Here is a 22,490-nt window from a genome sequence, read left to right on the forward strand (position 1 = left end):
CACAAGATAATAGATAACCGAAGCAACCTAGAATTTGTAGGTAAAACACCATGACCAATGGATGAAATCATAGCAGGCGAACCATCACCCATCAAAAGAGAAGACTTACCTGAATACGGAAGAACATCACGCAGATCAGAAGCATCCCGACACACATGATTACTTGCTCCAGAATCAGCGAACCAAAACATAGTGCCAGCTGGTCCAGGAACATTACCATCTTCACTAGTCCCATGATGAGTGGTGCTTAAAGTCGGATCAGAATAGTCAGAAGCATAAAGATCACCAAGTCGAGGAAGCCCGACACAAACACGAGCCCGTGGTTTAGTACGCCATGGAACCTCAACATCACCCGACATCATACCCGAAGGCCTGAAAGCACGAAATTGATCATATTGAACATTATTAGACACACGCTCATTGGCCATTAAAGGAGCAGAAGGTCGAGGCCCATGACCAGGCCCAAACTCACTACTAGGCCCATTATTATACTCAAAATTAGACGGCCCCCTATTAAAATGAAATTATGGTGGCCCACTATAATTAAACCTCGAAGCATGTGGCATCACAAGCCCACACGCATAAGAACCACCATTCGGCCCATACCACTTAGAAGGGTCAACATTCCGCTAACCAAAACTCCAGCTTTGACCATCACCAAAGCCACGCTGACCAACCTCATTTTTCCAGAATTGATAATCTGAAACCCTAGGCCGTGTGTGCTGCGAAAAAGGCCAATCAGCAAACCGATGAACATTACGAGCCGAACTCGCCGGAGAGCTCGCCAGAGGAGGGTTATCACGTCGAAAGCGATAGAAGCATCGTTGAGCAACATGGCCAAATCTCGAGCAAATTTGGCACTGGAGACGGGGACGAAAGCCCCTACCCGGCCCTATGAAGCCAGGCGACCACCATGAGCAGAGCCATTCAAACCCGATGGTGACAAACCTTCTACGAGATTCGCGGCAAACGCAACTTCTTGCATTGCTTTTGTTTGACGACTTTCGCAATCAAGGAGAGCATCAAAAAGTCATTGAAATGGCACCAGAGTCGACGACAACGAAGCGACAGAGACAACAGCATCAAATTCCGACGGAAGCCCCGCAAGCAAAATCGACGTGCACTCGACCGCCGAAACAGGAGATCCATAGGCATCTAAAAGCGCACAAAGTCCTTTCAATTTAGCCACATAGTCACGAACAGACAAATTCCCCTTTTTGAGAGAGCGCAAATCGTGACGCAATCGGGACTGCTTGACCTCCGTATCAGCCGTAAAAAGCGCACCCGCCAGTGTCCACACATCCGAAGCCGACTGCACATCTGTGAAGAAAGACAAAATAGACGTACTAACGGTGGAGAAAAGCCACGACGTTAACCAGTTATCTTGTTGTTGAAACACCGAGGCGGCCGGGTTAACAACAAGCGCACCATCAGGTGCTTGAACAAGTCTCGCCAGAGCCACAACAGTACCATCAAGGAAACCAAACAGACCATAACCAATAACAATAAGCCTAACTTGTTGTTTCCATTGCACAAACGAGTTATCATCAAGCTTGACCACATCATGGCATGGAAAGGAGTTGACAACACGATCCACAGCAAAGACATCACCATGCTGCTCAACAGTGTCAAACGCAAGAGAAGTCGTGGTAGCCATGCCCAGAGATCACCAAGCGAATGATACCATGAAGAAATATAGGTAAAATTGAAAACTTAAAGAAATCTAAAATGTTGTTTGTGTATTCTTTGAAAAAATGATTCTTGCTTAACCTCCATCTCATCCTTGAGATGATACATTTATAGACTTAGGAACTAACTACCTTCCTTAACAACTTACTAACAACTTGAATTGAATACTAACTAACTCTTAACACTCACCAATCAGTTTCATTTCCCTAAGTTCAATCATGCAGCATGCTACTATGATTGTTAACAAAAACACTTTCAAACTTATCATACTACTTTAACCTTAAACGCAGTCTAAAACAAAGGTTCAGATTCAGATTCAAACCTATATGCCTCACATACAGTCATTAAAGAACCTTAAACTTGTACCATGATGATATATTGCCCCTTTTGTCCCTTCTATTTGTCTCTTTCTATGAATAATTAGGGTAAATTTGTAGTAAATTCGTTAATAATTTAATTATATAAATTTTTACACATGTTCATATCTTATTCATATTACGTTGATGTCATCTAAAGCTCTTAAAAAAAGAAAGATAAGAAAATGTAATACTATTAGCTAGGATGAGAATGAGTTCAATTTTTACATCCATTTTTAGCTATTTTCCTCTCTCATATTCAATTAAAATATGTCAAATTTTCAATTGAAATTGATCTCGAATTTACTCACTAAATAACTCTACCCCTTCCTCTTCCTCTTATCTCTCCCCCCAAAACCTTTTTCATATTTATGAAAAGCATTTTTATAAGAAAAAAAGACATAATTGAGGGGTTATTTGCCTATTTCTCACAATGGAAGCCAAAAAGATGACTTTTTTATTAAAATAATATAAATCCAAATTTATTTACACAAATAATATGAAATCAACAACAAAAAATTTTTCAAAATCCCATGCCTAAATCGGGTTTGTTGGTGGCAATATGGCATGGACACAAATTTTTGAGCCCCAAGTCGTCACAAATAGTGCCGATTTGGGACTTGAGAATTCACAACTCTTTTTCAGCATAAGGTCTTGTTCAACTGCCCTAGTTGGTGATGACTTGCATAAGAAGCTCTACCCAAATCGCCATCAATTGTGCCAATTTATGCAAAAAATTTCTACTCGACAAAACCCTTCATGACCCCTTTCTCGCCCAACATTGGTCCACCACTATAAAAACCCAACATAACACCAAAAAATTCACAAAAGTTACTCCAAAAAGGCTGAAAAAACATCAAATTGAAATAAATACATCCCAAAAACAAATCTTAAACCACTATAAAAAAGTATTAAACCCTAAACCACTTTTAAATTTTAAAATAAGCCAATTTTATCAATTGACATTCTGCAAAACTAGGTTAGTAAGTTAAAATATATTGCATTATATATTTATTTTTTAAATGTTCAGAATGTGATATGAATTAAATTTTATATTAGTGTAATTAATATTATTATGACATTTAATAATTTTTATATTAGTGTAATTATTATTAAGACATCAATAATCTTATTTAGAACTAATATGTTATAATGTTAGTTATTAAGTAATTAGATAGTGTAATTAATTATTCATGTTATCTTAATGATTAGGGTTAGAATATTAAAGGAGAAATCTCAACAAATCATTGTAAGCATTATATTTTTGTTGCTTGTAGCCTTTGGAATGTTGCGTTAACTGTTGCAAATATTAGAATTATTAGTTCAAAAGTAAAAAAAAAAAAAAAAAATCAATCCATAATGAAATAATCTACTTATTGACTAGTGGGAAGAGAACAACTAGGCGGTTTACTGGAGTCAAGAATGATATTCTGTAAAATGCCCACGATTGAAGCAAATACAAGCAGCCACCCATTTCTTGGTGATTGGTTCTTGATGCTAGGCACATCTTGCGATAAAAGGGTTGCAAGTATGAAAGTCCCGACTATATTTTTCGGCAATTTTTAAATCTTTGAGGCATGGTAGTACCAATTGTCTTGGCTGCCAGACTTATTAGGCATCAGTACCTTCCCGATAAGATGCATAATAATGGACCGAGTGACAATTTCAACCTCATTTGTCGATAACATAGTAAGAAATAAGGGTGTTCAAATGGTTAATCTAACGGTTAATTGAATTAAACTGGTATTAATCAAATTAATTAAATTGTATAATCTTTTAACCGTTAATCGAATCGAAATATTTCGGTTAATTCGGCTGATTAACCGAATTAATCAAAATATTTCGATTAATTCGATCAGTTAACCGAATTAACTGAGATTTATATGTTTTGGTTTTTTTGGTTAAAACAAGTATAAAACATATCAAAAAAATATATCGATAATGTTCATTTGTCTTGAAAGTTAACCGAATTATCTGAAATTTTAAATCTTGAAACACTAAATAATTAAAAGCACTACATAATTAAGTTCGGTTAATTACCCGATTTCGGACCGAATTAACCGATAACCAAACTTCCAAAAAATCATTAACTGACCTCCAACCGAATTAGATAAGTTAACTGACCGATTAACCGAATTAGATCAGTTCGGTCTGTAACCTCCCCAACTTGGCCTGGACGTTAGACTGGAATTCAAGAGATTACATCGGCCTAGTAGCGATTGGGGTTTATAAAATAGTCAATTTAAAACATTTTTTTATTTTAGAAGAAAACTTAGCCTATTTTTAGAAAAATCCATGAGTTCAAAAAATAATTAGTTTAACATATTTCTTGTAAAGAACGATTATCATTGAAAAACTTAGTTAATATCTAATTTATTTATTAGACAAAATTTATTTATAATCTTGCAGTGAAAAGGTGATTTTTAACTTAGTTTTAATAAAATTTATATTTCATGCATATTTGATTATAATTCATAATTCAAAATTAAAAAACAATTTAAAAAACATGCATGCTAATTAAAATCAACCTAAGTACCATGTCACAGTTCAAAATAAAACGATATGGTCTCTGAATAATAAAAATATAAAATAGTAATTTTAAAATATTCTTATGGTAGAATGGTCAATCCGAGTCGAACCCTCCGTATGTCAAGTCCACGTTCTAACCTGGTGGGTTATCTGCAAAGATGAAAATAAAAAGCGGAGTGGGATATAAAGCTCAGTGTGAGTTCCATCACAAGAAAATCGGTGCAAACAGTAGACAAAACATATAAAATATCAACTTTAAAGGATAAACACAATTTGAATAGCAACTCAAAATTTCAGTATTCAAATTAACTCATTATCATAATATCTCGCTAGTCACAGCAATACAAATGCTTATAAATGCAATGCAATTTCAATTTATCAGAAAATGTTCCTACCCCACCGTTACACACCATAGTAGGAATTCCCTATAACTCTTCCATCTTTACACCATGTTGTGGATAAAACCACTCATCGTTGTAGACGAATCACTTATTGTGGATAAACCACTAGAAAAAAAAAAGATAGATGAACCACCAATTTTTTTGTTAAAAAGTTTTTGCAGACAATCTTCCAAAAGGTTGTAGAAGCACAACATGTTTGTAGATTGAAGCTGCTAATACGGTATGGTTAAACCACTCAAACAGTGCAAATAAAAGCTGCTCAAACAATATGGATAGACCACTCAACGGTGCAGATAAACTGCTCGATGTCCTCTATTCACATTGTCCCACCTCATGCAATGCAATATGACAAGCTCAAACAGATCAATACAATATCATTTAATTAGCTTTAAATAGAATAATACGGTAGCAATCAATATGACAAGCTCAAACAGATCAATACAATATCATTTAATTATGCTTTAAATAGAATAATACGATAGCAATCAATATGCTTATAATAGTACAATACAATAGCAAATAATATGCTTATGATAGGTCAACTCAGTAGCCAAAAGCCATGCTTCTTAAGTGCTCAGTTTATCGATAACATAAGGCATGTTGTACGCATAATCACAAATACTAATACAATAGACATGTGTATTGCTCACAATTCATGCAAATATTCACATAACATTAGTTCAGTTAATTAGATTATGGATTCTAATATTGTTCATATTATCATGGGTTTAATTAAATAAAATAAAACACTAAAAATAGTTTGTAAACCATTTAGGATTAAACTGAAAAAATCATAAAATTCTGGCTAAAATTGTAAAATCTAAAAAATAGGGGCATATGGTTGTGTGGTTGGGTTATATGCAATGCCTTAAGCCATGTGGAGGGGTTACATAGCCGTGTGGCCAGGCCGTGTAGCAGACTGTGGCCGTATGAAAATTGCAAAATTAAGCTATAAAAGAGACATGATTGTACGACTAGTTCGTGTGGATGGGTCCAAGCCGTGTGGTTCTCAAACGACACTAGGGTTTCCAAGACACATGGTCGTGTGGCCCACCTATATAGTCCATACGCTCGTGTAACAAACCGTGTGGAAAGGTCTTGGCCATGTGAGAAATGAACTATCTTAGGGTTTTAGGGGGACATGACCATGTGGTCCACTCGTGTGGCCCTAGCCTAGGCACGATTTTGTCCTAATTCACTTGTAAAAGAACACACACCTGTCTCCGAGAGTCTGATCGACATTACTCACGATTCAAATCTGATTTGATGCACCTAAAATGATTTCGATTCTTGGCAAGAATAGATATGTTATTGACATCAATCACAAATTCGATAGAAAGAACAATTAAATGAAGGATGTTTTAATTCGAGAAAGTAAAATAATCAATAGTAAGAAAGATGAAAATATGGTGTAAAGAAAATAGAAAGATAATATAAAGATAATAAATAGAAGGATGGAGGACAAATTCTATTAAGATTTGAAAAGGGGGCAAATTGAAATTCTAATTAGGAAAAGAAGATAAAAAAAGATGGCAAAATTTTAATTTTATTGGTGTAACACCCCTAACCCGTTTCCGTCGTTGGATTAAGGTTAAGGAGCATTACCATAGAATCGAAAACATTTAACATCAAAATATTTAAATAAATTGAACTCATTATAAACTAATCAATTATATGTGTTTTGTCCCCAAATCGAGCCTTTGAGGCCCTAAAAATAACTTATATGCACTTTGGGACTAATTCAAAACAAAACATAAGTTTTAAGAAAAAAATGAAAAAATGTGAAAACAAAGGTCACATGGCCGAGTAGCCAGGCCGTGTCCCAGGCCGTGTCCTCACCCGTGTAACTCACTGAGTTGCCCTACATGCCCGTGTGCTAGGCCGTGTAACTCACTGACTTGAAACACTAAGAAATTTCAAATGACACACGGTCATGTCACCAGGCCGTGTGCGTCACACAATCGTGTGACAGCCTGTGTCCTAGGCCGCATGAACCAAAAAATTTACCTAAAATCAAGCCATTTCAGATTCAAATCATACCTAACCATTCAAACCATTTGGGCACACATTCAAGAGATTCAAACATCATTTAAACACACATAAAAATGTCATTTCAAACACCCTAATTCAACTAACCAATATGTCATTCAAAGGCACCACATTTATATCAAAACATCACTTATCCAAACAATTCAACATTTCTATATTGCAAGCATAAAAGCCTAGTTCCATAACTACCACATAACATCACATTTGACCATTTGCATAATATTAAAAGCACAACAACAAGGACCTTATATACAAGCTTTAAAAGTGACTAAAATGACATAACTTGGTGAGGTGTTAAGGTTCACCAAACCAAACATAACTTCAAAGCATATACATACCAAATCACCATTAACACATCCACAAAATATCATTACAAAACATCCTATTCGTGCCATTATTAACCTTGGCCAAAATACTCAAAACTACTGAAAAGGTTGTTGGATAGTGTGATAGGTCTCCGACAAGCTTCCAACTGATCGAGCTTCCGATAAACTATAAAACAAAAGAAAGTAACTACATAAGCAACGAGGCTTAGTAAGCTCGTATAAACTTAAACATAACTTACCACCTCATTAATACAATTCATAAATTAAGCATAAACCATTACCAATGCTATGAGATTAGTATAAGCCTATTCAAGCACCATCAAGCTTTCATGTTATTAGATTCATCAACATCACATATAAGTTCATTTATATCATAAGTATATGTCATAAGATATATTGCATATGCATAAACCTTTTCATTAAGTCATGAACATTTCCATTTACTTGCCGTTCCATTCCTTTTCTTACCCATTGAACCATCTATAATTACATCGAATACTCAAAAAAGCTCACACATAGTGTGCCTTTACATATAACCATAACATTTCCTTTACATCAATGCTTACACGAGTTGTGAAATAGGTCTGCTCACATGAGTTGTGAGTCGAAATGTAAGTTACACGATGCTGTTCACACGAGCCGTGGAGAATCTGCAACAAATGCAAGACCTCAGCTATCGATAGGACATTCAAGACCAACGCCCAAAACATGAAATCCCTAATGACATGTCATATGTATCCTAAAAATTCTTAAGGTTCAACCGAGACTCAATATCAGTCAATTCATCATAGCATGGATACATTTATATATATAGGTTCATTTATACTAAAACAACATAATAAACATTCAATTTTGCTAACATTAATATGATCTCAGTTCATACGAACTTACCTCGATAACTATGGCATAAAAGTATAATCGAACACTAATCCAAAGCTTTAACTTTTCCTCGGTTTAAGTTCGATTGTAGTTTATCTTGATCTAAATAAATAATTTCATTCAATTAAATACTTCTAGAATTCAATTTAATCCATAATTCATATTTATGCAAAATTAAAAATTTGCCCCTAACATTTTAACCTTTCATAATTTAATCCTTAATCTCATAACTTCAATATAGCTCATTTTAGCCTAAATCCATATTAATCAATGTTACAAGGACCTTGAAATAACCCATTATTTGAACATTTCTCAACAAAACCTATGGATTTATACTTTTAACAATTTAATCCCTATTTCCGAACTCATATAAAATCACTTCATAAAACATGTTTATTTTACAACAAAGATTAATAATCTATCAACTAAGATCAAAATACACTCAATCCTTCAACCCTTAACAGTTTTGCAATTTAACCCCTTGGCTAGCTAGATTAAGCTAAAACAAACTCAAAAATATAAAAATCATTAAAAATGGGGCTTAAAACCATACCATGCAATGAATTAACCCTAGCTGAAACTTCAAGCTTCTCCTCCCATGGAATTTCGATTGAAACAAAGATAATATGAGGAAGATGATAGTATTTTGGCATTTGTTTTTAATTAACTAATTACCATTTTACCCTTACTAATTTAACTTTAAAATCAACTAAATCATGTCTATATTTGTCCACTAACATTAAGGATGGTATAATTACTATCTTGATCCTTTAGATGTTCTTTCCAAATCTATTTAGCCATTTAAACTAATAGATACTCACTTTTACACTTTTTATGATTTAGTCCTTTTACCTAAATAACCATTTATGAAATTTTAATACGACCCTAATAAAATCCCGTAGACATGAAATAAATATTAAACTAATAATTTACTTGTCGAAATTGTGGTCCCAAAACCACTATTTTCGACACCACTAAAAATGGGTTGTTACAATTGGAATTTTGAGAAAAGGCAAGATATGAATTCTAATTAGGAAATAATTGAGTCAATTCCTAAGGATTGTAAACTCTAGGGGCGTCACATGCAATTTTCCCAAGATTTTACTGAAATTTGAAATTAAAATTAAAAGGGAGGAGTGTGGATATAACCTAAGACCTCTAGGGAGTGCACTAACAACTTAACCATTAAGCCTATTCAATTATTAGGTTATTCATTTTATCTAACCCCCTATATTTTAGAGCGTTACATGGTCGGTTAATTCTGTTTTAGCCAAAATTTGAACACCCCTAGTAGGAAATGTGTCAAGCCAAATAGGTAAGATAAAATTCTCTTTGACTTTATTTTCAAGGAGAGTGACTCTAACCAACTATTGGCATACTTACGATACATTCATTCTAGTCTCCCTATTCATAGCCCATCCATCAATTGGAACACCAAGTTGTACTACTACATCTTCTAGAGTCACGGTACACTCCCCATATGGTAAGTAAAATGTATGTGTCTCGGGTCTTCACCTTTCCACCAATGCAATTATCAAATCAAGATATCGATGGAAGCTCAAATCAGCACTGCAAACTCAAAACCGGTGGCATCTAAGTATGATGAAATTATTGGATCAATAGTATTAAAATGACTCTGATGCGACCTACTATGCAGTGTTCGATCCACTTCCTACACAAATTTTACATAGCCCACACGTTAAGGAACTTGTCATATATTTTTTTTTAAATAGCAAGTTCATAATATTTACCATTTCCAATATCTCATATGATACATGAGAAAGTTGTAACAATGTCATATTTTTAAGCCCTGTAAAATGACAAACAAATAATAACTTTTTCACAAACTCAAACTTTTATAAATACATTTATTAATATAATTTAATTGAAATAACCTAGAAATTTTTTTCACTATTATAAAAGAAAAAAATTAAACGTACTATAAACCTAAATTATTCATTCATTATATTATAATTGTTATAAAATAAAAGAGAGAATAAAGAACAAAGAGAATGGGAGAGCAAAGAGAGAGAGCGTATTTTATTAATCAATGGGAATATATACAAAACTTCTCCAAAGTCTCTATTTATAGGCATAAGAAGTACAAATGAAGTAGAGATCTACTTCTATAACTATTAGAATTTAACGTACATCAAAACGTATTTTGATCTTGATAGACATCCACTTAATAAGATATTCATAACACTCCCCCTTGGATGTCCATTGGTGGATAATGTATCTCGTTAAAACCTTATTAAAATAAAAAACCCTATGAGAAAAAAAATTTCTAGTGAAGGAAAAAGAGTATATGTATCTATAATATGCTGCCTCGTTAAAAACCTTACCAGGAAAACCCAATGGGACAAAACCTCGGTTAAGGGAAAAAGAGCATTGTATTTACTTCCACTCATGAAAACATCACATAATATCTCATATTCTATGTATTCAATCTTGAATACTAGCTTTTCAAATGACCATTTGAATGTATTTGCTAAGCATTTATGTCAACATTCTTTTGAAAGTCATAAGTGAGGGAAAATTTGGGGGGAAATATATTTTGATCTCTTTAAGAGTTTCAACAATAATCATAATAAACTTTAATCATGATCCTCCATAAAAATACAAATAGGTATTTTGGATCATTTTATAATCTTCTTTCAACTACTATTGACTAAGTCAAATTTACCACATATGTTCAATTATTTCAATTCATATAAATGAACAATTTCCGATAATTTCAATATGTTTCTAGCATTCTAAATCCTTCAAGGATTTTAACATAAACTTTACTAAATAGTGATTAATAAAAGGTTGTAACAACAACCATTAGACAAAAGTTAAATCTTTTATGAATTGTTAATTTAATAATATATCTAAAGGTTATTGCATCCACCACAAAAAAATATTATATCTTTTCATAATCCATGCCAAGACTTAGCAAAAACTTCATATTTTATTCCCTTTTGCAAAACTACTTCATTTGCACCATCACTGGCTTTATACCTTTAGATATTTGGACTACTGGTCCAAAAACTCCGTAAATTTAATTGTACTTGAGTTGCATCTTTCTATTTTGATCAATTTATTCCATATCTATATTTCTCAATAGATTTATTTAAGATCCTTATTTTATTTCATTATTTCAACAATAATATTGCATGCAAAACCATTGTAGACCACTTTTATTATCGTTTTGGCATTTTCTCAAATTGACATAACTTATCGAGATATCTTATTTTCACTATTTTAATATTCAGTTTCATGTACCTGAATCTCTTCTGGAGTTTTAGTTATTAGTTATGTATTGGGTCTCTTCTAAAGTACCTGCCTTCACTATATGACCATCTAGATTTATTATTTTATTTTATAAGAATTTTCATATTTGAAACTTGTAATGAGTTATCCTTGTTGAACTTTTGGTTCAAGTTGCTCTCCCCCTAACTCATTACAAGTTATTATTTCTCTCCCCCTAATCTCGGGAAAACTATCGAATCAAAATAGTAATCACAAATCATGTCATAATTGAATCTCCAAAACATTTAAAACATGTAATAATACAAGGAGACTCGTAATTAGTATCTATTCCCAACTTTCTTTGAGGATTTACTCATCTTTGTGCATTGTGGTGGATCAATTGGAATATATATGCACATACAAAAGTTCAAAGATGGGAAATATTTATCTCTTTACCAAAAACCAATTATAATGGAGAGTATTTATAACTTATTGGCTTGATGCGTATAACACATAAATCAACATAATCTCATGTTGAAATAGGAAGTTTAGTTCTCATAAGTAATGGTTTAGACATTAATCAAAGGCGTTCAATCAATAATTTCTCTAAACCATTATGTGCATAAATAAAAACTTTACAAACTCAATCAATAAAAGACTAAGATATAAACTCATCAATATTAACAAGATGAATTGTATTAAATGCATGATCTGAAATTAGTTATTTAAATAAGCAATCTTGCAAACGGCAGGTTGCAAGTTGATAACACATACGTGATTATTTTGTAGATGCATCTACTAAAATCATATAATATCAAAACCATCTATATGGTGGATGAATGAGCCCATATTCATTTCAGAAATGCAAGACATTAAATCTCAACTTTAACTAGTGAGTTTCTAAAACTTAATTTTCATTGAGAATAAACAACAAATGAGAATTCTTTAAATTAAAGAATCTTCTGGTTCTTTAATGAATGTCCATATGAATTCTCAATTAATTTCTGTATCATATATAATCCAGGATGGTCTAACTGGTCACGTCAAGTAGTAAATGCATTTGTATCAGTAAACTTGTGGTTTACTTTAACATGCATTTCAATTGTACTAATAATGTCAATATAAATTGTGACAAATTGATAAGTTTACTAGCATTCCTTTTACTTTGTATCCATATATAAGTACTATTGTGACATTTACTACTGGAAATATCTAAATCAATGTGAAGTCTAAATCACTATTTTCCAGGTGTACAACAGGTACATAACCAATGACTTTTCATACATAAGTTTTCTCTCTTGCAAGTTTTCATCAGTAATATTTTCTACATAATTTTAATTGAGAACTTATTCTGAATACTGTAGAGTTATACTCACAGTTTTAAAAGAAAAACTTACAACTTCAAATGCATCCAACCATAACGAGTTTTAGATAGAATTACCATGTTCCATTACTCATAAATAGATATTTCACAGTCAAATATTTTTCTTTCAATCCCTTAATGGGTATGATGACAAAAGAAGATCACAAAGATAGTCACAGTCAATTAAATTTAATAACAAGAGTAATCAATAACTCAATCCTCCCTTTTTTTCATCCTTTCAAAATAGATATTTATAGTAATAATGATTCATATGAAATATAATATTTTCTTCATTCACAATCTCAATATGAGATCCATTATAAATATCTTTTAAAACCAATGGGTTAACCATCACAAGATAATAATAGATTAGCTCTTCTAGAGCTTTCGACTAATTTTGTACTACCAAATATTGAAATAATATTGGTTTATATTTTCTTTTGTGTTCACTTTTTGGGAATGAAATAGATTTACTAGGACAAACTTATAAACGTCCCAAAAAAATTTTTAGTTCATAATCACCATCGCAGACATGCGTGGATTTCAAATCAAAATCTATCTATTCATGTTGTCATGATTAGTCTCCAATTATAATTAACATGATATAATAAATAAATCATAGTAAAATATACCAGACTTTTTAATATCATCGTTATCACCCTGACTGAGTGGCTAAAGGCTCTAATGATTACCCATAGTGTGTAGGCCTCAATTGAAATAGCAGCAACTCTAGGAGGCAATTGACAATAGAAAATTTTGAGATATTTATGTGACTTTTGGAGAAAAACAATTAAAAGAGAATCGTGCTTATAATGTGTCATAAAATAAAAGACAGAGAATAAAGAACAAAAAGAATGAGAGAGCAAAGAGAGAGCGTATTTTATTGATCAATGGGAATATATACAAAACTTCTCCAAAGTCTTTATTTATAGGCATAAGAAGTATAAATGAAGTAGATATCTACTTCTAACAATAATTAGAATTTAAAGTACATCAAAACTTATCTTCATCTTGATGGACATCCACTTAATAAGATATTCATAACAATAATTAAATTATACTTATTTTTCTTAGACGTGCTCTTGGGCTCGCTCATTGGCTAGGCCACCCGTCCAAGCTCGAAGGCCTGTTTGAAAAATGGGAGGGTTTAGACAAAATACGAGGCCCCAAAAATAGGTTTGGGTAAAACTTAAGGCCCGTTTTCTATGAGTTGAGCCTTGGACAATATTTTTTGGCTTGAGCCTAACCCTATATTATGTTATAAAAATATTTATATTAATTATATATATATTAAACCACTAGCCTAATAATAATTAAATTCGTTACCCAAAACCTAAAAAAATACTTAACCAACTAAATAACCCAATCCAAAATATAAAATTTAAAAAATATATTTAATACAACAAAATATTTATTATATTTATTTATGTTTTTTAATATAATAAAATATTTATTATATTATGATATTGTTTTTAATATAAATACTTTTAATATATTTTTAATGTGTTAGAAAACTTTTACTTTAGCATTTTTAGTGCATTTAGTGTATTATATTTTTTTTTAAAATTTATTCCTAAATAAAAAAATAATCTAAAAAATCAAATATAGGTGCGCCGAGTTGGACCCGGGGTTTACCTTTCTTAATTTAGGTTGAACTTAGACAAAAAGTAAGCCTATTACAATTATTTTTTGATAAATTTAACCTAATAGTATTTTTCTACTATTTCACTTACTATAAATAACATTCATTATAATTATTAAAATATATAATAAACTAATTTCAAACCTTGCATGCATATTTTAGAAATTAACTAAATATTCAATATATTTCACAAGTATATTAATAAATCAACAGTTAATATATTTCCCAATATATTCAACATGTTTACAAAAATAAATTTTAAAAATTCCTAAACCATAATCATATTAAATCATTTTATTAACATACATACATGCATTTTCATTTTTTTAATAAAACTTTCATCAAATAGATAATCAATATAACAAAAAAGTTTGTTAACTATAATTAACATACTATATATAAAATTATGATTCATGGATAACTTACAAATTCTATTTGAGTATTACAAAATCTTGAAAAACAAAAATAATAACCAATTAATTAATTAGTGCTAATAAAATAATATTCTATCAAATTAATCCTAATTTAAATTAGAGAGCTTACCTTAAATTGCTAGATTTTTGAACCTTTTTCTCAATTTAATTTGGAAAAATTTTTGAGTTGTTTTTAAATTTTATTTTCTATGGAGGAAATGTGAGTGTGGGATGATTTAGGGATTTATATAGTGGTTTAGGGTGGGATTTAATGTTGGATTAGTAAGTGGGGGGGGGGGTTTAGGGGTGTTTTACGGTGGGGAATGGATGTTTAGGGGCTAAGATCCTGCCAGGTGTAGAGAAATCTTTGCACCTTTGGGGAGACCCAAACCGCCATCTGCCTCCTAAACCTCTGTTTCTCATACCCAAATCGTTATCAACAAACTCAATTTAGGGCATAGATTTTGGCAATTATTCTTCATTGTTTATTTCATATTATTTGGGTAAATTTAAATTGGATTTATATCATTTTAATAAAAAAATATTTTAGTATAAAATCAAAAAAGAAAGAAGCAAAAGAGAAAAGATTTGAGAGCATTGGAGTGTCTCAACGGGGTTGAATACTCTAAAGATAAAAAGTTGACATGATTATATAATTATTTGAAATTGAGGGAATGTTGAATATAAACATAAAGTATTTTTATCTGTTTAATGCACGAATTAATTATGTGTATTAAATAAATTAATTTTAGTTAAAATTTTAAAAATTAATATGATTAAAAAGTCTATAACATTTCATAAATAATATGATTAAAAATTTAAACACAATAATATATGTGTTTAATTTAAAATTTATATACTTGGTATTTGAATGATTTTCATTCCATGGGGATGGGGATTTAAATTTTATAGAAGTAATAAAAACAGATGAAAGAAAAAATAAAATGGCACTTTACATATTAAAACCTACAAATTACAAAGAAAAAATTTATACCTATTAGAATTTATTCTAAAACAAAATAGAATTAATTTTAAAAATAAAATATAATTGATTTAAAAATTAAATTAATTCTAAAATAAATGAATAGGTGAATTTTAATATATTTTAAAAATGTTGGTTAACTATTGCATGAAAATTTTAGTTTATGGAAAGCAAAAAAACCGTAGGGAGTAGGGGGAAACTGTGAAAGATGTGGTCCAAAAGTACACATATAGTTACTAATCATATTGTCACATCACCATATTCCAACATTTGGGTTTTTAATCCTTGAAATTTTCTTCCCCCAAAGTAAGTGCATGAATTGCCCCTCCACTCCCTGATGTGGCGAAAGGGAAGCTAAGCAGGTTGAAATTAATGTTAATCGCTAAAATGTTTGAGTTTAATCAAATTTTAATTTTAAAATTGACAATAGTTTAAAAAAATCAATTATTATGAATTTAATTTAAATTAACCAACTAATCAGAATAAATCTGAAAAAAATCCACATGAAAGACTCAAACTTTAAAACTCATATATTTAAAAATAAAACTTTACAACTCTATATAAGCTAATTAAAAAATTAATTAAGATCATAAATTATCTTTTAATCTTAATTGAAATAAAACCCTTTTATGGGAAAAATAGAAAAGCTAAATAAGAAGAGACAAAAAGAAAAGCAATTAGTTGTGTTGCTATCTATGAAGTAGATAAGAGATTGTTATCAACCTTTTTTACATCAACTTTTAGAATTTACGTTTTAAATTTAAAACAGAATTATTTTTCTTTCACAATCTAAATTTAAAATTTTATCTAAATTTATTTATTTTTATAAAATGTAACTCAAACCCTCATGTTTATTTTTATTATAAATTCAACCAAATAACCCACATTTGAACCATTTTATATAAAAATATATATACACAATTTACTGCATCTGGATACCAACACTTCTCCAAAAGTAACGCTAAAATCATGAGAAAAGAAAGAACTTGACTAATCACTAATTCAAAGTACAATCACAATCTATCAGCTACAATTACATTTTATTAACAGTTTTTCACTTTATTTGACTTCAGAAAAAGATATGCAAAGGAAAAAAAAAATCTGTAATAAAATTTTTTTTTTAATTTCTTTTTTGAGAATGTCATAAAAGTTAGTAGGAGAAGGGGCTAAACTAGAGTAGGCTAATGTGTTAATTGATAGGAGGTAGTCAAATGGATCGTTTAAGGGTATAATATTATGAGTAGCATAAACAACATCTGCTGCAATGCTCTTTGACACAGAGCTGTACAAATGCCAAATAGGCTTTTACCCTTTCTTTGCTCTGCTTCTTTTCACTTTCTTTTATAATCCAAACCCCTGGTTGGCCCCTTTTCTGTCTTTGAATTTCATCACCACCATCATCATCATCAAAAACTAAAAAAACCCATTGTCTTTCTCTCTCTCTCTGTGAAATAACTGCAGTTTAAAAGTGTTGCCTTTTTTTTTCTTCTTTCATAAACCAAGCAATGGAGGAATCAGAGGAGCACCATGGCAGCAAGGAATGCAGTGCTAAAACCAGGGCTTTCAAGGGCATAAACAACAGCCCTCATAAGCATCATTACTACCACCACCACCACCCATGGTTGCAATACTCAGGTCACTATGGCTTCTTTAACCAAAACCAGTTCCAAAGCTACTCTTACTATCCTTCTTTGCTTCCTTTACCTCCTCCAATACCTTTGCAACTGGCTTTACCTCCACCTCTCTCTCAAAATCATACCTTTCAACCAAAAACCCATTTGCAGCAACTTTCAATCTCTAATACCAAATTCCCAGTTTCTTCTATGACACCAGGTGACTCTAATATTTAATTTCTTCCTCTGTTCATATTTCTTCTGCATGTCTATCATTGTTATATGCAAAAAATGAAAATTTTATAGCTGGAAATGATATAGTATCTTGCTGATTCTTATATTAAAAACCCTTGGAGTTCATTCATTATAACAGTTTCAAGTAGTCTTCAAGCTTATATTGTATTTGTATTCAAGTTCCTTAACTTGTCTCTTTCAACAAATCTAAGCAGCTCAAGAGGGGCTTCAATGGAGAAAAAGTTTGCCATCCAAAGCAAGTGATGGAATAAAGATGAGGAATGCTACAAAGGAAGCACTGGTGGTTTCAAGGAGACCAGATTCTGGTGGTGTAGAAGGGCCTGTAATCTCTCTCCTTGCCAACCATTTCCTAGTAAAATTTGATCCTTCTCTAAAAGTTTACCATTATAATGTTGAGATATCCCCTAATCCCTCCAAGGAGGTTGCTAGGATGATCAAGCGGAAACTGGTTGAAAGCAACTCAGGTTTGCTTTGTGGTGCTCATCCAGCCTATGATGGTAGGAAGAATTTTTATAGCCCCGTTGAATTCCAAAATGGTAAGCTTGAGTTCTTTGTTAGTCTCCCGATCCCCACTGCGAATACAGGTTCGCCTTTCGGGGAATGGAATGGCTTTCAACAAAAACAGAATCAGCTCAAAGTGTTTAGAATCAATATCAGGGCTGTTTCCAAGTTTGATGGAAAGGATTTGAATAGTTACTTGAGCAATGAAAGTGATGATTGGATCCCACTTCCTCAAGATTATCTGCATGCTTTGGATGTTGTTCTTAGGGAGAGTCCAATGGAGAAGTGTATATGTGTAGGGAGGTCATTTTATTCAAGTTCCACGGGAGGTACTAAGGAAATAGGAGGAGGAGCTATTGGATGGAGAGGTTTCTTTCAGAGTCTTCGACCGACGCAACAAGGACTCGCTCTCAATGTCGATTCCTCGATCACCGCCTTCCATGAGAGTATCGGAGTAATCCCTTACTTGCAGAAGCGGATCGACTTTCTTCGAGACCTTACTCAAAGGAAGACAAGGAGTTTAAGTGATGATGAAAGGAAGGAAGTGGAGAAAGCATTGAGAAATATTAGGGTCTTTGTTTGCCATAGAGAAACAGTCCAAAGATATAGAGTTTATGGCTTAACTGAAGAAGCCACTGAAAACCTTTACTTTGCAGATAGGGATGGAAAGAATTTGAAGCTTATCGATTACTTTAAAGATCACTACAATTATAATATACAATTCAGGAATTTGCCATGCTTGCAGATCAGTAGGAGCAAACCATGCTATCTTCCAATGGAGCTTTGTATGATTTGTGAAGGCCAGAAATTTCTGGGGAAGCTTTCTGATGATCAAACTGCAAGGATTCTTAAAATGGGTTGCCAAAGACCAAAAGAGCGAAAAGCCATGATTGATGGAATCGTGAGGGGACCTGCAGGGCCTACAAGGTAAATGCTATTGTGTGTGTTTTTATCACTGTTTTCAGGATTTTTCGCATTGTATGCTTCTAAGCATTTGCACATTTTCTTGACAGTGGCAACCAGGCTGAAGAGTTCAAGCTCCATGTTTCGAAAGAAATGAGTCGGTTGAATGGGAGGATTCTTCAACCTCCTAAGCTTAAGCTCGGTGATGGTGGACACGTAAGAGATATTACTCCTTCCCGCTGTGACCGGCAGTGGAACCTTCTCAACAGCCATGTCTTTCAGGGAACACGGATTGAACGTTGGGCACTTATAAGTTTTGGGGGCACTCAAGAACAAAAGTCTAACCTTCCTAAATTCATAAACCAGCTATCTCGAAGGTGTGAGCAGCTTGGTATCTTCCTTAGCAAAAGCACAGTTGTTAGCCCCCAATTTGAACCAACACAGGTGCTTAATAATGTGACACTTTTGGAATCTAAGCTCAAGAAAATTCATAGAGCTGCCTCAAACAATCTCCAACTGCTCATATGTATAATGGAGAAAAAGCACAAAGGGTACGCTGATTTGAAACGAATAGCTGAGACAAGTGTAGGATTTGTGAGCCAGTGCTGCTTATACCCGAACCTCGGGAAATTGAGTTCACAGTTTCTGGCAAATTTAGCCATTAAGATTAATGCCAAAGTTGGAGGTTCCACTGTTGCTTTGTACAATTCATTACCTTCTCAGATTCCACGACTTTTCAGGCTAGATGAGCCTGTGATCTTTATCGGTGCTGACGTGACTCATCCTCACCCGCTTGATGATTCCAGCCCATCGGTTGCTGCTGTGGTTGGTAGCATGAACTGGCCTGCAGCAAACAAGTATGTATCGAGGATGAGATCACAAACACATCGGCAAGAAATCATTCAGGATCTTGCTGCAATGGTAGAAGAACTACTGGATGACTTCTACCAAGAAGTAAACAAACTCCCGAAGAGAATAATCTTCTTCCGAGACGGTGTAAGTGAAACTCAATTCTATAAGGTGCTTAAAGAGGAACTACAAGCTGTCAAAGAAGCTTGTGCAAGATTTCCAGGCTACAAACCTCCCATTACTTTTTCTGTAGTTCAAAAGAGGCACCATACCAGGTTGTTCCCATTTGAAATCAATCCTTCTTCCAATCAAAACCAACATTTCGATGAAAATATTCCCCCGGGGACGGTAGTGGATACGGTGATAACTCATCCAAGGGAATTCGATTTCTATCTTTGCAGTCATTGGGGGGTAAAGGGTACTAGCCGCCCCACCCATTACCACGTATTGTGGGACGAAAACCGATTCACTTCTGATGAACTGCAGAAGCTGGTTTACAATTTATGCTACACTTTTGCAAGGTGCACCAAGCCAGTTTCATTGGTCCCTCCTGCTTACTATGCTCACTTGGCTGCATACAGAGGCAGGCTTTACCTTGAGCGGTCAGAATCCGTAGCTTTTACGAGAAGTTCAAACATAATCTCTCGCGTAACTCCTCCAAAGACAACGCCTCTACCAAAACCTAGCGAGAATGTTAAGAAGCTCATGTTTTACTGCTAACTTTTCACAGGCTCCTTGCATGTCATAGAGTCTAAATATGTAGTTCAGTGCATGAAAGTCTTAATATATTTCACTTTAGGCAGTCTGTTAATATGATTACAACTTGTAGGTAGGCTTCAAATATATATATATATATATAATGGCTGAATTGGATCCTGCAAATCGTTGTACATCCTCATAGCAGCAATGTGACTGCTATTGCATCTCATTATAAACATTCTTTACTGTAATCTACTCTTAACTTGGCTTGAAAATAATTGCAGAAATCTCATGGCCTAAAAGTAATTTGGTACCGAATAATATGAATGAAGAAATCAATTATTGATGATATAGATATGAAAGAATCTATCATTTACAAAGATTGTTTTTTTGTGAATATCTGCATCTTTTCCCTTTCAACAGTGAAACAACGTGAATGAAATTAAATGGAAGTATTGGTACCAAAGGAAAAGCATATAATAACGGTTGTGTAGTGAAATTGGCAAAAATGCCAATTGGGGCTGGGGCTGGGGCTGGGGCTGGGGCAGGGTGGTGAAAAGGCTGACCCCCCTCTTCTGTTGAATCCTAAATTGATATGATTATGATAATTTAATTTAATTTAATTGATTTTAATTTTATATTTTTCTAATTTTGAATTTTAAATTTTGAATTTTGAATTTTAAAATTTTAATTTTATTTTTTATTAAATTTTATTATTAGATCATTTGGTTCATTAAATAACTTTTACAAATAATATGTAAAAATATAACATGACACGTGATAAAATGTTAATCGTATCATATTTTAAAAATAAAATAATTAATTTAGTAACTACTATTTAGTAAAATATATATTATAGTTTTAATTCAAAAGGAATTCTGTTTGAAGAGCTTGTATTTATATTTCTTTGGTTTCAAAAAGAGAAGTCGCTTTAAGAAACAAACATGAAAAGTTGAACTTATTTTCTCATTTAGTTTCTAGTAAAACAAACAGATGTATACTTTAAAATCATGTGTAGAAAATGGTTTCATAAGAGACATCATGAACAAAAAAAAAAAAGTAGAAGAAAAACCCAGAACAAAAGTACAACAATATACAACTCACCTTTTTTTATACGAAAAAGTTTGGGATTCTCAAATCAAGCTTTACTATAGACTTCTCCTTTTGTCTCTTCAGCTCTTTCTACTGTTTTTTCTTCTTTTTTTTAATTCCATTTTTATCATCTTTTTATAAGAATCTTAATAAATAAATTATTATTTATTAATTTAACTCTGAGGGTTGAAAGTACAGAGAGTAAAGTACAATATTATTGACACGTGGACATCCTATCCTCCATTCCTACACTTAAACTGCCCATGCATGCATGTTTTGTATTTGTGGGATCAAACATTCCTTCCCCTAACCCTGCATTTTCATTTCCATTCACAAAACTAGGAATTTATAACTACTTATCATAATGGTATCCGAATTAATTAGAGGACAAAGGAAGGGGGGAGGGGGGCGAGGGTATGAATGGGAAGTACAAATACAGGGAATGAGGTGATAGTTTTATAGGGAAAAAAAAGGGAGGGGATGGAGTGGGACAGTGGATTTGATTCCTTGTGTCTGTACTAATAAGATTCCAATTTCGAACCCAACCTTATTATTCTGATGGGTGATTATACAAAAGATTATTGGTCACGTCAATCACCATTCCTCTTCTCTAAATCTAGCTAACCCACCTCATTTCTCACTAATTCTTTAAAGCCATTACTACACTCTTCCTTCATGCACTGTCCCATCCAAATCCCATGTCAATCCTGGATAC

At 32.7% G+C, this 22,490-nt stretch overlaps 1 protein-coding gene across 1 annotated transcript; it reads left to right on the forward strand.

Moving 5' to 3' along the window:
• Positions 1-17,090: 17,090 nt before the first annotated feature.
• LOC105783978 (protein argonaute 7) lies at positions 17,091-20,961 on the forward strand. Its single transcript, XM_012609704.2, has 3 exons — positions 17,091-17,696; positions 17,926-19,159; positions 19,246-20,961. The coding sequence occupies exons 1-3, from the start codon at positions 17,369-17,371 to the stop codon at positions 20,702-20,704; spliced, it is 3,021 nt and encodes a 1,006-aa protein (XP_012465158.1). The 5' UTR covers positions 17,091-17,368; the 3' UTR covers positions 20,705-20,961.
• The last annotated feature ends 1,529 nt before the right edge of the window (positions 20,962-22,490 follow it).

Source organism: Gossypium raimondii, chromosome 13 (genome assembly GCF_025698545.1).
Source record: "Gossypium raimondii isolate GPD5lz chromosome 13, ASM2569854v1, whole genome shotgun sequence".
Taxonomy (NCBI): Eukaryota; Viridiplantae; Streptophyta; class Magnoliopsida; order Malvales; family Malvaceae; genus Gossypium; species Gossypium raimondii.